Below are 16,359 nucleotides of genomic sequence, written 5' to 3'. Positions count from 1 at the left end.
AACAGCAATCAAAGCAGCCAGCTTGATGAGGACGCACTGGTGAATTTGGAGAGCAGCGCGGTACCAGCCAACACGACAAAAGTTAAAGTGAACTTTTTATGTATGCATTTACTGGGTGTCGTACGTTTTGAAATGACATTAAATATTGTTAATGTGATTCCACGTGTTGTGTATCTCAGTAAGTGATAATAATGCAAATAACATGCAGTTGTTGTGCGGTACGCATGGCTGGGAGCAGAGGTTCAAGACCTCAGCAGCCCTGTGTGGCGTGTGGTACCCTTGCTGCGCCCAGAATGACCGATATTCGTCCTCGTCTAACTTGGGCGAATATCGGTCATTTTGGGTGACTGGGCATGGACGTCGGGCCTCTGAAAATGCGTACCGTCCTCCAAAAGCATGTTATTGTGTTAGTAGATACAGTACAGTAGGGTTCAGAGACTCATGCTAAGTCCACAAGTACATGGGTATTTTTGAAAACTGGGGTTTCCCACCATTGCCTTAAAAAAAAAAAAAAAAAAAATCCATTCATATGAAAATGCAAAACACATTGTAAATGGCTGCCATGAGCATGCCAAAGCAACAGGTGGCGATATGACCCTAATTTTCAAGGTTCTTTGTCATTTGCATCTTTCACATGCAATTGAAATTTGTCCTCAGGACCAGTGGAATATATGTCCTAAATAAATGATACTAAAATCAATAACTTCTGTACTAAAAAGTATGAAGGATAAAATATGTTTAAAAAAATTATGAATATACAGTCTACCTTCACTGTAGCGCAGCAATCAAACAAATGGCAAGTTGTTAAATGGCCACACAGCAGGCTATGGCAGTGTAAGGTGCAGTGTTCAGTAAGTCCTGGAGTTGAGTCTTAACAGCCTCTGGATAGAAGCTGCATTTGAGCCTTTTTTTTTTTTTTGCCCTGATGCTCCGCAGCCTCCTGCCTGAGGTGAGTGGCTTAAACTGTTTGTGGGCCGGGTGGGTGGTATCCTCCATGATGCGGGCTGCACTGCTCCTGCGCCTACTGATGGTGTGTTCACATGTGCCTGTAAAAATGAGAATTCTAAGACAAGAAGAATGGATTGTTAAAATGCAGAGATTCACCCTCTTTTAAGCAAGTACTGTAATTGTGATTAAGTTGTGTGATATTCAGTGGTGGGCACAGCTAACCAAAAAGTTAGCTTTGATAACCTTTAATCCGATAACTGAACAGTTATCTTTTATACCGATAAGCTGCTAAAAAAACAAAAAAACAAAAACTCTTTTACAGATAACTGATAACTTTTAGTATTGATTCAGACACGGTCACATCAGATTACACTGTCAGCTTCTGATAAACCAGTTTAACTTTAAGCGCAACAGGGCCTGCTGGGTAAATTCAAAGATCACAAACACAAAAAGAACGCATGAAAAATGAATGAATAAAAAATAAAACCCCAAACACTGTCATCTTTCAAAAGCAGTAAAACACTTTTAGAAGTCAGTTTATCTCTGTATTATATACACCGTCATTTACTAACTAAAAGTTGCTGCTTTTTTCACATGCTTTTAACCCTGCGGTGTGAACAACCGAAATACATCCATTAATGCATTGATTGGCAGAGTAAAAGACACATAGTAAATATAAAATTCTTACCTGTTAGTTTCAGTGGGTTCATGAAGAAAATAATCCACAAAAAGTGTCCTGATTATCCAGAACAGTGTCTAAAACGGTGAAGAAATGTCCCTCTGTAACACAGCTGTGCCATGAGATCTCCTCTCCCTCACCGAGTCTTGGCGATTAAATTATCCAGTCAGCCACAAAGAAATAAAATAATGTTAAAATTAGTCTGTTTTGTTTGTGTCGAGCGGACGGTAACAGTGTAACATTCAAAGTGCACCTGAACTGCACTACCCACAATGCTCCCTGCGTCGACCGGCCAATCACATCTTGCGCTTAATGATGACATCATCATCAAGCGACAGCCAGTCTGCCACAAACATGGAAATAGAAACTGGAATGGACGTCACGTGACTAGCGGCATGCTGCACGGCGGCCATTACTAAGGGTGGGGAGAGAGACCTTGAGCCTGTTAAACAGAAGCGAAATGAGGGGAAAAAAGGCAGCCAGTGCTTCACCATCAACTGCACCAACTACAAAAACAAATTCTCGAATACTAAAATGAACTGTATAACAGTCTTAATGTAATTATGTAAAACAAATGTCTATTTTAAAGTCGTTATGTTGCAATTTAATATCAATATACTGAGACTATAACTCAACCCCTAAGTTCTTTTCATTAAGCTGCATTCACATGCATACAAATATGGAATCAAAAATGTTTAAATATATTTATGTCTATATATATATATATATATACTTGCAGTTCTTTAATATGATATGTACATGGTGATCCCAGGCGGCATTTAAATTTTAACAGTGTGGTTGGAGGGGATGGAGGAGGTACTTTTTACCCTGACTGAGGGTCAAAAGTCATAAATTCTGAATGGATTTATATCTACTTCTAATAAAATGTTAGTAAAAATCATATATATGTTGTTGTCATTAAACGACTAGCAATAATATTACAGTGGAAAAAGCAGCAAGGTAAGTGACCACAATGGCAAGGCATACTTCAGATTTATATTTTAATACATAAGGATTTTTTATCCAGGCATATATGGGTTCGTTAGAGCTTTTAATCAAATCAAATCAATTTCATTTATATAGCGCCAAATCACAACAGTTGCCCCAAGGCGCTTCATATTGCAAGGCAAGGCCATACAATAATTACAGAAAAACCTCAACTGTCAAAATGACCCCCTGTGAGCAAGCACTTGGCGACAGTGGGAAGGAAAAACTCCCTTTTAACAGGAAGAAACCTCCATCAGAACCAGGCTCAGGGAGGGGCAGTCTTCTGCTGGGACTGGTTTAGGCTGAGGGAGAGAACCAGGAAAAAGACATGCTGTGGAGGGGAGCAGAGATCGATCACTAATGATTAAATGCAGAGTGGTGCATACAGAGCAAAAAGAGAAAGAAACACTCAGTGCATCATGGGAACCCCCCAGCAGTCTAAGTCTATAGCAGCATAACTAAGGGATGGTTCAGGGTCACCTGATCCAGCCCTAACTATAAGCTTTAGCAAAAAGGAAAGTTTTAAGCCTAATCTTAAAAGTAGAGAGGGTGTCTGTCTCCCTGATCCGAATTGGGAGCTGGTTCCAGAGGAGAGGAGCCTGAAAGCTGAAGGCTCTGCCTCCCATTCTACTCTTACAAACCCTAGGAACTACAAGTAAGCCTGCAGTCTGAGAGCGAAGTGCTCTATTGGGGTGATATGATACTATGAGTGTTGTGAAAGTGTAGGAACACGGACCGACAACAGGGGGCGCAAATGAACGGACAATGGAGTAAGTCAAATAACAAAGCTTTACTGTTGTGAAACTCGCACAACAAACACAACAGATTACAATTTCGGGAACAAGCCGAATTCCAATGGTGTCGTGTGGGCAGGCTCGAAGGTAGGAGACGTCTGTCCAAGTCGAACCGGAACCACTCGATTTCCACCGCCACCGAACCCCGGGAATACTGGAGCCGCCAAGTCCCGAACTCCCAGGTGACCACTGCCTCCGCTTGTCGGATCTGGTACTGCTGGCGAGGAACAAAAACAGTCAGAGGTGGGTGCGCTGCACCCAGCAACACGGACGGTGGTAACACCACCTCCCCCTCTCGTCAAGTAAACACTGAAGTGCAGGAGTGTGAGTACTTATCCAACACTGTCTCCTGCTGCTCTTCTCTCTCTCTGTATAAAGGCAAAAAGTATTCAAGGTTGATATAGTCGGCTGGATACGTTACCTCCTCGGTAGAAACGATATCTCGGCAATGAGGTGGAGATGCCGTCCTGCTGATATACCCCTCTGATGATTGCTGTCAGCTGTCTCAGGTGATGGGTGACAGCTGTCACCCTGGCTGCTCCTGTGAGGCGGCAGCGCCCTCTGGTGCCTGGAGCCCGCACTCCAGGCAGGGCGCCCTCTGGTGGTGGTGGGCCAGCAGTACCTCCTCTTCAGCGGCCCACACAACAGGACCCCCCCCTCAACGGGCGCCTCCTGGCGCTCGACCGGGCTTGTCCGGGTGGCGGCGGTAGAAGTCGGCCAGGAGGGCCGGGTCCAGGATGAAGCTCCTCTTCACCCAGGAGCGTTCTTCGGGACCATACCCCTCCCAGTCCACCAGATATTGAAAGCCCCGGCCCATCCGTCGGACATCCAAAAGCCGGCGCACAGTCCAAGCCGGCTCGCCATCGATGATCCGGGCAGGAGGTGGTGCCGGACCGGGTGTACATAGGGGCGAGGTGTGATGGGGCTTGATCTTCGACATGTGGAACACTGGATGGATCCTCAGTGAGGCCGGAAGCTGAAGCCTCACTGCGGCGGGATTGATGACCTTGAGGATCTTGAAAGGACCTATGTATCTATCTTGCAATTTCGGGGAGGCCACTTGTAGTGGGATGTCCTTGGTGGACGACCACACTTCCTGCCCGGGACGATACGTAGGGGCCGGGGTTCGCCGACGGTCTGCATGGGCCTTTGTCCTTATCCGGGCCTTCAGCAAAGCAGAGCGGGTGGCACGCCACACCCGACGGCACTTCCGTAGGTGGGCCTGGACCGAGGGCACACCGACCTCTCCCTCAACCACCGGAAACAACGGGGGCTGATACCCCAAACACACCTCAAAGGGGGAGAGGCCGGTGGCTGACGACACTTGGCTGTTGTGGGCGTACTCAATCCAGGCCAGATGGGTACTCCAGGCCGCCGGGTGCGCGGCTGTCACGCAGCGCAGGGTCTGCTCCATCTCTTGATTGGCCCGCTCTGCTTGCCCGTTGGTTTGGGGGTGGTATCCGGACGAGAGACTGACCGTGGCCCCCAGTTCCCGGCAGAAGCTCCTCCAGACATGCGAGGAGAACTGGGGACCGCGATCGGAGACGATGTCTGATGGAATCCCATGCAGCCGGACGACGTGGTGGACCAGGAGGTCTGCCGTCTCCTGGGCTGTTGGGAGCTTCGGGAGGGCCACGAAGTGGGCCGCCTTGGAGAATCGGTCCACTATCGTGAGGATGACGGTGTTTCCCTGGGACGGCGGGAGGCCCGTGACAAAATCCAGGCCGATGTGGGACCAGGGGCGATGAGGCACGGGCAGCGGCTGTAGCAGTCCCGGAGCCTTGCGATGGTCGGCCTTGCCCCTGGCGCAGGTGGTACAGGCCTGGATATAATCCCGGATGTCGGCCTCCAGGGACGCCCACCAGAAGCGCTGCCGGACAACTGCCACGGTTCTTCGCAGCCCTGGATGACAGGAGAGCTTAGAGCCGTGACAGAAGTCCAGGACTGCAGCCCTAGCTTCTGGTGGGACGTAAAGTCTGTTCTTCGGTCCAGTCCCGGGGTCCGGGCTTCGTGCCAGGGCCTCCCGGACGGTTCTCTCTACGTCCCAGGTGAGGGTGGCCACGATAGTGGACTCCGGGATGATGGGTTCCGGTGGATCCGACAACTCCGTTTTGACTTCGTCTTCGTGTACCCGGGACAAGGCATCCGATCTCTGGTTCTTGGTCCCGGGCCGGTAGGTGATGCGGAAGTCAAAACGGCCGAAGAACAGTGACCAGCGGGCTTGCCTGGGATTCAGCCGCTTGGCGGTCCTGATATACTCCAGGTTCCGGTGGTCAGTGAAAACCGTGAATGGCTCAGACGTTCCCTCCAACAGATGTCTCCACTCTTCAAGAGCCTCTTTCACCGCAAGGAGCTCTCGATTGCCGACGTCATAGTTCCGTTCGGCCGGGGTCAACCTGCGGGAAAAATAGGCACACGGATGAAGGACCTTATCGGTCTTCCCGCTCTGGGACAGCACAGCTCCTATCCCTGAGTCCGAGGCGTCCACTTCAACCACTAACTGGCGACTAGGATCGGGCTGCACCAGAACGGGTGCAGACGAGAAGCGCCGTTTCAACTCCTTGAACGCGGCATTGCAACGATCCGACCAGGTGAAGGGGACCTTTGGTGAGGTCAGGGCTGTCAGGGGGCTAACTACCTGACTGTAGCCCTTAATGAACCTCCTGTAGAAATTAGCAAAGCCGAGGAACTGTTGCAGCTTCCTACGGCTTGTGGGTTGGGGCCAGTCTCTCACCGCCGCAACCTTGGCCGGATCAGGAGCGACGGAGTTGGGGGAGATGATGAACCCCAGGAAGGACAAAGAGGTGCGGTGAAACTCACACTTCTCGTCCTTAACAAACAGCCGGTTCTCCAATAACCGCTGCAGGACCTGACGTACATGTCGAACATGGGTCTCAGGATCCGGAGAAAAGATGAGTATGTCGTCAAGATATACAAAGACGAATCGGTGCAGGAAGTCCCGCAAGACATCATTAACCAATGCTTGGAACGTCGCGGGAGCGTTTGTAAGACCGAACGGCATGACCAGGTACTCAAAATGACCTAACGGGGTGTTAAATGCCGTCTTCCACTCGTCTCCCTTCCGGATCCGAACCAGGTGATACGCATTCCTAAGATCAAGCTTGGTGAATATCTTAGCTCCATGCAGGGGCGTGAACACCGAATCCAACAAGGGTAAGGGGTATCGGTTACGAACCGTGATTTCGTTCAGCCCCCTGTAATCGATGCATGGACGTAATCCGCCATCCTTTTTCCCCACAAAAAAGAAACCCGCACCCATCGGGGAGGTGGAATTCCGGATCAACCCGGCAGCCAAAGAGTCCCGGATGTAGGTCTCCATTGATTCGCGTTCAGGTCGTGAGAGGTTGTACAGCCTACTGGACGGGAACTCAACACCTGGAACCAAATCAATGGCACAATCATACGGGCGGTGCGGGGGAAGGGTGAGCGCCAGATCCTTGCTAAACACCTCCGCAAGGTCATGGTACTGCACCGGAACCGTCCCTAGATTGGGCGGGGCTCTGACCTCCTCCCTGGCCTGGGAACCGGGAGGAACCGAGGAACCTAAACATACCCGATGGCAGGTCTCGCTCCACTGAACCACTACCCCGGACGGCCAATCGATCCGGGGATTGTGTTTCAACATCCAAGGGAACCCTAAAATCACACGGGAGGTGGCCGGAGTCACAAAAAACTCGATCTCCTCCCGGTGATTCCCCGACACCACCAGAGTTACTGGTGGTGTCTTGTGAGTGATTGGAGGGAGTAGGGAGCCATGTAGCGCCCGTACCTGCACAGGCGAGGTAAGCGCCACCAGAGGGAACCCTATCTCCCTGGCCCATTTGCTGTCTTGCAAATTCCCTTCTGAGCCCATGTCCACCAGTGCTGGGGCCTTCAGGGTTAAATCCTCATACAGGATGGTAACTGGGAGTCGTGTGGCGATGTGGGTGTGTCCCACGTGAATGTCTCGGCTCACCCCTAGCCCAGTTTCTAGGGGCGGGCGTTGGTGTTTAACCGCTCGGGGCAGTCTCTTAATTGATGCTCAATCGAGCCACAAACAAAACACGCCCCGTGGGCCAGCCTCCTTTGTGTAACCGGTGCCCTAAATGTTGCCCTACTCGTGTCCATAGCTTCGTCAGCAGGGGGGGCTGTAACCGCACGGAGCGCAAGGGCCGTGGAGCGTGGGGAGGGCGGAACGCGGTCGGAACCGGAAGGGAGAGGGACGACGCGTGCCCGGCCACGCCCTTCGTCTCGTTCCCGACGGCGCTCTTCTAACCGATTGTCTAATTGTATGACAAGATCGATGAGCCCATCTAAATCCCGCGGTTCGTCCTTAGCCACCAGGTGCTCCTTGAGGACCAACGACAGTCCGTTTACAAAGGCGGCGCGGAGGGCAGTGCTATTCCAGCCGGACCTCGCAGCCGCGATGCGGAAGTCGACTGCATAGGCAGCTGCGCTCCGGCGCCCCTGTCTCATTGACAGCAGCACGGCTGAAGCGGTCTCTCCTCTATTTGGGTGATCGAACACTGTTCTGAACTCCCTCACAAACCCATCATATGTCTGAAGGGGCCGTGAATTTTGCTCCCAGAGCGCTGTAGCCCAAGCGCGTGCCTCACCACGAAGCAGATTTATCACATAAGCTACTTTGCTAGCGTCGGTCGTGTACATGACGGGACGCTGTGCGAAGACGAGCGAACACTGCATAAGGAAATCCGCGCACGTCTCCACACAGCCTCCGTACGGCTCTGGGGGGCTTATGTATGCTTCAGGGGAAGGTGGGAGGGGTCGTTGAACGACCAGTGGAACGTCACTGTTACGCACAGGGTCGACGGGAGGGAGAGCCGCAGCGGCGCCCGGAGGGCGCGCTTCCACCTGCGCGGCGAGAGCCTCCACCCTGCGGTTCAGGAGGACGTTCTGCTCGGTCATCAAATCCAACCGAGTCGTGAAAGCGGTGAGGATCCGCTGCAACTCACCGATCACCCCTCCTGCGGACGCCTGTGCGCCCTGTTCTTCCATTGGCCGTTCAACAGCCGGTTGACGCCCCTCGGGATCCATGACGCTGGCCGAGATATCCTGTTCTGAAAGTGTAGGAACACGGACCCACAACAGGGGGCGCAAATGAACGGACAATGGAGTAAGTCAAATAACAAAGCTTTACTGTTGTGAAACTCACACAACAAACACAACAGATTACAATTTCGGGAACAAGCCGAATTCCAATGGTGTCGTGTGGGCAGGCTCGAAGGTAGGAGACGTCTGTCCAAGTCGAACCGGAACCACTCGATTTCCACCACCACCGAACCCCGGGAATACTGGAGCCGCCAAGTCCCGAACTCCCAGGTGACCACTGCCTCCGCTTGTCGGATCTGGTACTGCTGGCGAGGAACAAAAACAGTCAGAGGTGGGTGCGCTGCACCCAGCAACACGGACGGTGGTAACACCACCTCCCCCTCTCGTCAAGTAAACACTGAAGTGCAGGAGTGTGAGTACTTATCCAACACTGTCTCCTGCTGCTCTTCTCTCTCTCTGTATAAAGGCAAAAAGTATTCAAGGTTGATATAGTCGGCTGGATACGTTACCTCCTCGGTAGAAACGATATCTCGGCAATGAGGTGGAGATGCCGTCCTGCTGATATACCCCTCTGATGATTGCTGTCAGCTGTCTCAGGTGATGGGTGACAGCTGTCACCCTGGCTGCTCCTGTGAGGCGGCAGCGCCCTCTGGTGCCTGGAGCCCGCACTCCAGGCAGGGCGCCCTCTGGTGGTGGTGGGCCAGCAGTACCTCCTCTTCAGCGGCCCACACAACAATGAGGTCCCTAAGATAAGATGGGACCTGATTATTCAAAACCTTATAAGTAAGAAGAAGAATTTTAAATTCTGTTCTAGAATTAACAGGAAGCCAATGAAGAGAGGCCAATATGGGTGAGATATGCTCTCCTAGTCCCTGTCAGTACTCTAGCTGCAGCATTTTGAATTAACTGAAGGCTTTTCAGGGAACTTTTAGGACAACCTGATAATAATGAATTACAATAGTCCAGCCTAGAGGAAATAAATGCATGAATTAGTTTTTCAGCATCACTCTGAGACAAGACCTTTCTAATTTTAGAGATATTGCGCAAATGCAAAAAAGCAGTCCTCCATATTTGTTTAATATGCGCATTGGATGACATATCCTGATCAAAAATGACTCCAAGATTTCTCACAGTATTACTAGAGGTCAGGGTAATGCCATCCAGAGTAAGGATCTGGTTAGACACCATGTTTCTAAGATTTGTGGGGCCAAGTACAATAACTTCAGTTTTATCTGAGTTTAAAAGCAGGAAATTAGAGGTCATCCATGTCTTTATGTCTGTAAGACAATCCTGCAGTTTAGCTAATTTTAGCTTTTAATCAGCATGAATACAACTTACAAGGCTTAATTTATAAAAATCCATTGAGAATTATGATGACAGGAAAAAATACATCACGGTAAATGACCAGAATGGCATATTTTCCCCCAAATGTCCACACTTTACATAAAAAAAAATTTTCTACCCGGACATGTATGGGTGATTCTTTAACTACGGGCACTATTGGCCTTGTAAATGTAATTTCCACCACACCATTGCCTTACAATATAAAGCGCTTTGGGGCAACTGTTTGTTGTGATTTGGCACTATATACATGTGCTCTGATGTCACTGTTTATCTCCATAGAAACTACCCAAACAATCTTTCATACAAACTGTTTAAAGGGACATTACAGTGTTCTGGTGGAAATTACGGCAATAGTGTGGGACAACTACATTTTGTTTAAAAAAATCACAACAGTTATATGACATTAAATACCCCAATTATGTTTTGATTATTTTACTGATACTTTATTCAGAGATATTTTAAAACATTAGAAAAAAGTTTTCTTTACCATTCATTTTTATCATTGAAGATCAAAAGTCTGGGTGTGGGACAAGCACAAAACGGCAATATTTGCATATAATGATGCTGAAAAAAGGTGAAAAAGTCATCATAGACTACTAGAACAAATTTCTTAACACACTTTCATTGTAAAGATAACTATAAAAGTGTGAAATTTCCCCTTTTTTCTGTTTTTCATACAATATGATCAAAGGACATAAGTGCCCGTAGTCTAAGAATCACCCGTATGGGTTCATTAGAAAGAGCAGTTAAAGGGCTTTAAAACAAGCCTACTTTTATTAAAATCTGTTAACAAATATGTTTCTGTGTAGGCTCTCAGTTGTCCAGGTGGTTTCCATATTAGAGAAGCTTTAATCTTCGACTGGACTGGGTTGCTTGATGCGAGGACGTTTCGCTTCAAATCGCAGAAGCTTTCTCAGCTAAAATTCTTGCTCTGGTAGTCTGACATCTGTTTTGACTCTTGTAGAGAAGAATAAACAGAAGCCACAAAAGCTGGAGTTTTAAACCTAACCAGACCCCTCCTACCGAGAGGCAGACTGCTGTAGGCTAGTGACTAAAAAATTGCTCTAATTAGCACCTATTGTGCTCTAGTTAGCACCCTCCTAATGACAGGGCAGCTGTCCCTCCTAATGATGGGACGGACGCCTCTCCTTCCGGCTCCCTTGACGACTCTCCTGATGACGTGAATGACTCATTACCATGAACAAAAGACTGAAACTGCTTTGACCTGAGTACCCCGTTGTAAACAGGGGACAAAGCGTGTCTCAGACCCCCTCCCCGGTTAAGGCTGGGTTTCAACTGTTTCACATAGAATGCCTCCTTGACCCCTCTCTCAAACCATTCTCCCTGGCTAAGATTTTAACTTCCTTGTCCTCAAACGTGTGGTTAGTGTCTTTTAAGGTGGAGATGAACTGCAGACTGAGGTCCAATGGCGCCCTCTCTGCGGTGCTGGTAGACCCTTTTGTGTAAAGGTTGCTTAGTCTCACCTATGTAGTGTTCATTACAGTTTTCCTGACATCTAATAGAATACACTACATTGCTGTGTTTGTAACTAGGGATCCTGTCCTTAGGGTGAACTAATTTCTGTCTTAAGGTGTTAACCGGTTTAAAGTAAATGGATTTTGTGCTGTCTGAAGATCCTCTGTAGTTTTTCCCCTACTCCTGCTAAATAAAGCCTGGGTCCCACCGAATAATGAAGGATGAAGGAGGAGCCACGCATGGGTGTGGAGTGATTATTGAAAGAATGACCCACGTTTTCATCTAACACGTATCCACTACTAAGGTGCCTCTCTGTACCCCGCACGTGCCACGTAGAAGCCACGACCGACAGGTCATTAGAGCCTCGAATGGCTCGTATCAGCCATGCTAAGCCACGCATGAGCCACGTATGAGCCACGCAGTGCTGTGTAGCGTGATGTTATCAAGCTATAAAAACATTAAAAATAGTTACCTTAAGCTGTTCAAATATATTCCACATGGAGCAGGAAAGAGAGGAAAAAAAAGCGTCCAGATGAAATAGTCCTCTGTGATTCCAGAAGTGATTAGAGGTGTTTTCAGCATCCAAGGTTTGGCAGAAAATGATTACATTATTTATATAGAGCTCAGCGCACAGAGCAGGTGGAATTGTGTGCGTAAGAGGAGAGCCATTCCAAAAATAGCCTCTCAGGTCCTGCGTAACTGCCATGCGCACGGATAATGGGCTTTTAGCAGACTCGTACTCACCACGCAAATGCCTCTAAGCCGTCGCAGTAACTCGAACACAAACTGCGCCACACTGTTGTTGCTAAATTTTGAACATCTTGAAATTAGTGCCACGCTCAGAGAGGAGCCTTGTTAACTGAAGTTAATGCCTCTAAGAGCCACTCTGAGCCACTGTACTGCCACGATAGCTCACGAAACAAAAAAAACAGGGTGCGTGGCTCCTTCTTCACTCCTCCTTCACTCGGTGGGACCGAGGCTTAAAGGAGAGACACTCCTCTTCTTCTTGTCCCCTGTTTACAATGGGGTACTCAGGTCAAAGCAGTTTCAGTCTTTTGTTCATGGTAATGAGTCATTCACGTCATCAGGAGAGTCGTCAAGGGAGCTGGCAGGAGAGGCGTCTGTCCCATCATTAGGAGGGACAGCTGCTCTGTCATTAGGAGGGTGCTAACTAGAGCACAATAGGTGCTAATTAGAGCTATTTCTTAGTCACTAGCCTATAGCAGTCTGCCTCTCGGTAGGAGGGGTCTGGTTAGGTTTAAAACTCCAGCTTTTGTGGCTTCTGTTTATTCTTCTCTACAAGAGTCAAGACAAAGTCAGACTACCAGAGCAAGAATTTTAGCTGAGGAAGCTTCTGCGATTTGAAGCGAAACGTCCTCGCGTCAAGCAACCCAGTCCAGACGAAGATTCAAGCTTCTCTAATCTGTTAACAAATAGCGACAATGGAGAGAGAAAAGCAGCACAGTTTGTCATAATTTCCCCTTATTTCTGCATTTTACTTAAGTTTTTTTTTGTTCACCCACACATGCATAGGTTCATTGGAAAGAGCATTCAAATGGCTTTAAAACAAGCCTACATTTATTAAAATCTGTTAAGAAATAGCGGCGCTAGTGCAAAAAAAGCGGTCAGTTTATTATTGATGATCTGCACATCTCCACCCTTAGTAATGGAGCCTTCCTGCCCTGAGCGACGCTAATAGATTGAGGCGCGCACGTCCATTCCAGTCTATATTTCCATGGCCACAAACCACTGATCTACACACGACAGGGGCTAAAATGTTTGATTTTAGTGTTTACAAACATTTTTGACCATTAACCTTTGCTCACTTTACCAGCAAAAAAAATGTTAGTGGACTGAAAGTTGTCAGAACTAAATTTATCGGAAGATAGTTGATCCACTGATGGTTCTTAAATTTATCTGAAAATTGAGCTAATCGGCTAACAAAAACATTAGCTTTGAAAATTATCGGTTACCGGATTAGCTGAACAGTGCCCACCACTGGTGATATTACAGAGAGAAATTCATCTGAAACCTCAAATGTTATGTCGTGACTGCCTTCAGAGCCAGGGATTCCTGTTTTTAACACAACACTATGCAAAACTGTTGTCGCTTTCAGTGAAGAATATTATTGTCTGTATCATTAGCAATGAAAAATTAATGCACAGCCAGTCCCAATCTGCTGCTGCAGATGACAGTGATTCTGCTATGATGACTGGCGTGATGGTTCTTCTGTGAATGCAGCTTTACTGTATAGCACTGTTGGACCATCAGAAGCCCGGGGAGAGAAAAAAAGCCAAAAACTCTATTTTATTTATGTACATGTTCGGAGTTTTGCCAAAGCTGAGTTCAGATACATAAAATGGAGTTTTTGTGTGGATAAAAGGCCAAAAGGTGTAGCAAAACCTATGTTTCCAAAATAATTGCTTATATGTGGACGAGGCATCAGTCTCTTGGTGGCAGCAGGATCAACATGCTTTGTGTCTAACAGGCTTTACCTTGATGCATGCATGAAGTATTTCATGCATCAAGGTGAAATGTTTGAGAGAGCTGGCTGCTTGTTTGCCACAATTGGAATCAAAGCGCACCCAAGATCAAACTTCTCCAAGGTCTTTGTGAGGTGACCTTGTGTACCACGTTTCACCTTGATACACAATGTCTTTGCCAAGATATAGCATTCACATCGAGCACACACATCTGCTCTGCCTTTGGTGAGGAAGGAAAAAACTCAACAAGGTGCGTCCCCTTTTGTGTTTTAAAATGGTCAGTTGGACCAAAGGGACACATTTAATTTCAAGTGCAATTTCATTTTATTATTATTATCCAATGACTTGCTTTAATGTTATCACCTAAGTCATTGTCATGACCATTAAATCTGATATCTTCATGCCCTCAACGTGCATAGGCAAAGTTCCTGCCAAACAGCGGCGACTCTACCTTGGCCATGTGTGCTCGAGATGGTCAGATCAGAGTGGCAGAGCTGTCAGCCACTCAGCGCTGTAAGAACACCAAGCGAGTAGCACAACACAGAGGGGCGGCGCACAAGGTGAGTGCCGCAAACTGCAGCCACACTCCGTGTAACCAACATAATGAACGCGAGTCAGCTGATTAAATACACCTGTGTGTGTGCGCGTGTCTGTATTTCTTCTTCAGCTGGCTCTTGAGCCAGATTCTCCGTGTTCCTTTCTTTCTGCCGGAGAGGATGCCGTGGTGTTTGGAATTGATCTCCGTCTGGACCGTCCCGCTAAGTGAGTGATACCATTGCAAAGTTATGTTTTATGCAGCTGTTGTCACTTTTCAGGACGTAGTATGTAAATGTTGGGGTGCGTTTGCATTTGAACGCCGTTAGTATTTTTTTCTTGTGCCGTTTTTTTCCTTTTGTGATATACACACCGGCCACTACGTTAGTTACACCTGTTGAACTGCTCATTAAAACAAATATCTAATCATCCAATCACGTGGCAGAAACTCATTACCTTTAGGGAGTTAGACATGGTCAGAAGGATCTATTAAAGTTCAAACCAAGCATGTGCTGTGGTTGTTTGTCAGACGTCCTGGTTTGATTATTAGAGAAACTGCTGATCTACTGGGATTTTAACACTCAACCGCTTCTAGGGTTGAGAGCTAATGGTCAGAAAAAGAAGAAATGTTCAGTGTGTGGCATTGCTGTGTGCAATAATATTTTGTTGATGGCAGAGGTCAGAAAAATGGCCAGATTGGTATAGATTATTGATAAATTCAAGATACCCAGTGAGTGTCTGGATGGCCCTTAGCTGCCATTGGAATGACTTTGTGTCAAACGAGCGGTTATATAGGGAGACTCAGATGAGTATCACTCACACTCTTAGGGAGCATTGGCTATGACATTTTGGCAGTGTTGCGTATTTCTCTGGACATGAACCAGCATGCAGTTGCCTCAGTGTTGAGGACCACAACGACTGGAGAAAGCTCAGGACATGCTCATATTTTCACCTGGCTGCAACGGATAGATGGTGGTCAGGCAACTGTGTGAAGCTGTCAAGCCGTTGTGGACCAGAGCCATTTCAGAATGTTTCAAACACTTTGTTAAATTTGTGTTTGGTTGAAGTAAGGCAGTTAAGGCCATTCTAAAAGCAAAACATGGTCCAGCCTAGTAATAGCAAAGGGTACCTAATGAAGTGGCAAGTGACTGTATATTGTCTTGGGAATTTTCACCTTGGCTGTATTTCAGACATGTTTTTCTTCTGTGTACCTTCACTCTCATGTGGCAGTAAACTCGCCGTTGTAAAGGAAGGTGATAAAAAAGTGGGGCTATACACAATCTTTGTCAACCCGGCAAAAACACAACACTTTGCTGTGGGTGGGAAAGATCAGTATGTAAGGTATGACAGCAGTTTGTACTTTGAGCTTTTTTTTTTTTTTTTTAATGTAGATTAAATGTGGAAATGGTTTGTGTTGTTGCTATAACTCCTCGTATTTTCTTTTCACCTTTTTTAAGGATCTATGATCAGAGGAAGATCAATGAGAATGATAACAACGGTGTGCTGAAAAAGTTTTGTCCTTCACATCTGGTATCCAGTGAATCTAAAACCAATATTACCTGTCTTGTGTACAGTCATGATGGCACAGGTAAAGAAAAACATATTTATTTGTGGTAATCATGTATATCAATTTAAATTCACAACTTTCACCCATGGTTTTCTTCAAATAGAGTTAGCATTATGGTAGGGGAAAAATCCATTGTATTCCTGTATTATATTACTACACTGGTCAGTGAATGTACTGTATTTTCTGGAGTAAAGGTCCCACATTTTTCTTGTATTATCAGCTCTTTAATTTGGGTTTTTTGTGCATTGCTGCTGTTCTTTTTATTATTGCCATTTATTCTTTTGTTTTTTGAAGTTTATTTTGTTTATTGCTTATATTACTGTGAAGGTCCTATTTAAGTAGTCATTATAATTATTATTGTCAACAATGAATGCTTTTTTTGTTTTGTTTTTTCGTTTGTTTGTTTTCGGTCACACTGGAATATAAGTCACAAGACCTCCCGAGATAGTAAAAAAAAAAAAAAAAAAGCCACTTTTA

At 46.9% G+C, this 16,359-nt stretch overlaps 1 protein-coding gene across 3 annotated transcripts in view; it reads left to right on the top strand.

Annotated features, from left to right (window-relative positions):
* Positions 1-16,359, top strand: part of dcaf8 (DDB1 and CUL4 associated factor 8) — a 31,862-nt gene that overhangs the window by 3,705 nt on the left and 11,798 nt on the right. For all 3 annotated transcript variants that reach the window (XM_034182850.1, XM_034182849.1, XM_034182851.1), the window contains exons 6-9: positions 14,201-14,341; positions 14,449-14,543; positions 15,546-15,656; positions 15,773-15,903. In XM_034182850.1, coding sequence (XP_034038741.1) covers positions 14,201-14,341; positions 14,449-14,543; positions 15,546-15,656; positions 15,773-15,903 — 478 coding nt within the window. The remainder of the gene's footprint in view (positions 1-14,200; positions 14,342-14,448; positions 14,544-15,545; positions 15,657-15,772; positions 15,904-16,359) is intronic.

Source organism: Thalassophryne amazonica, chromosome 12 (assembly GCF_902500255.1).
Source record: "Thalassophryne amazonica chromosome 12, fThaAma1.1, whole genome shotgun sequence".
Lineage (NCBI taxonomy): Eukaryota > Metazoa > Chordata > Actinopteri > Batrachoidiformes > Batrachoididae > Thalassophryne > Thalassophryne amazonica.
This window is presented reverse-complemented; position numbering and strand designations above follow the sequence as displayed.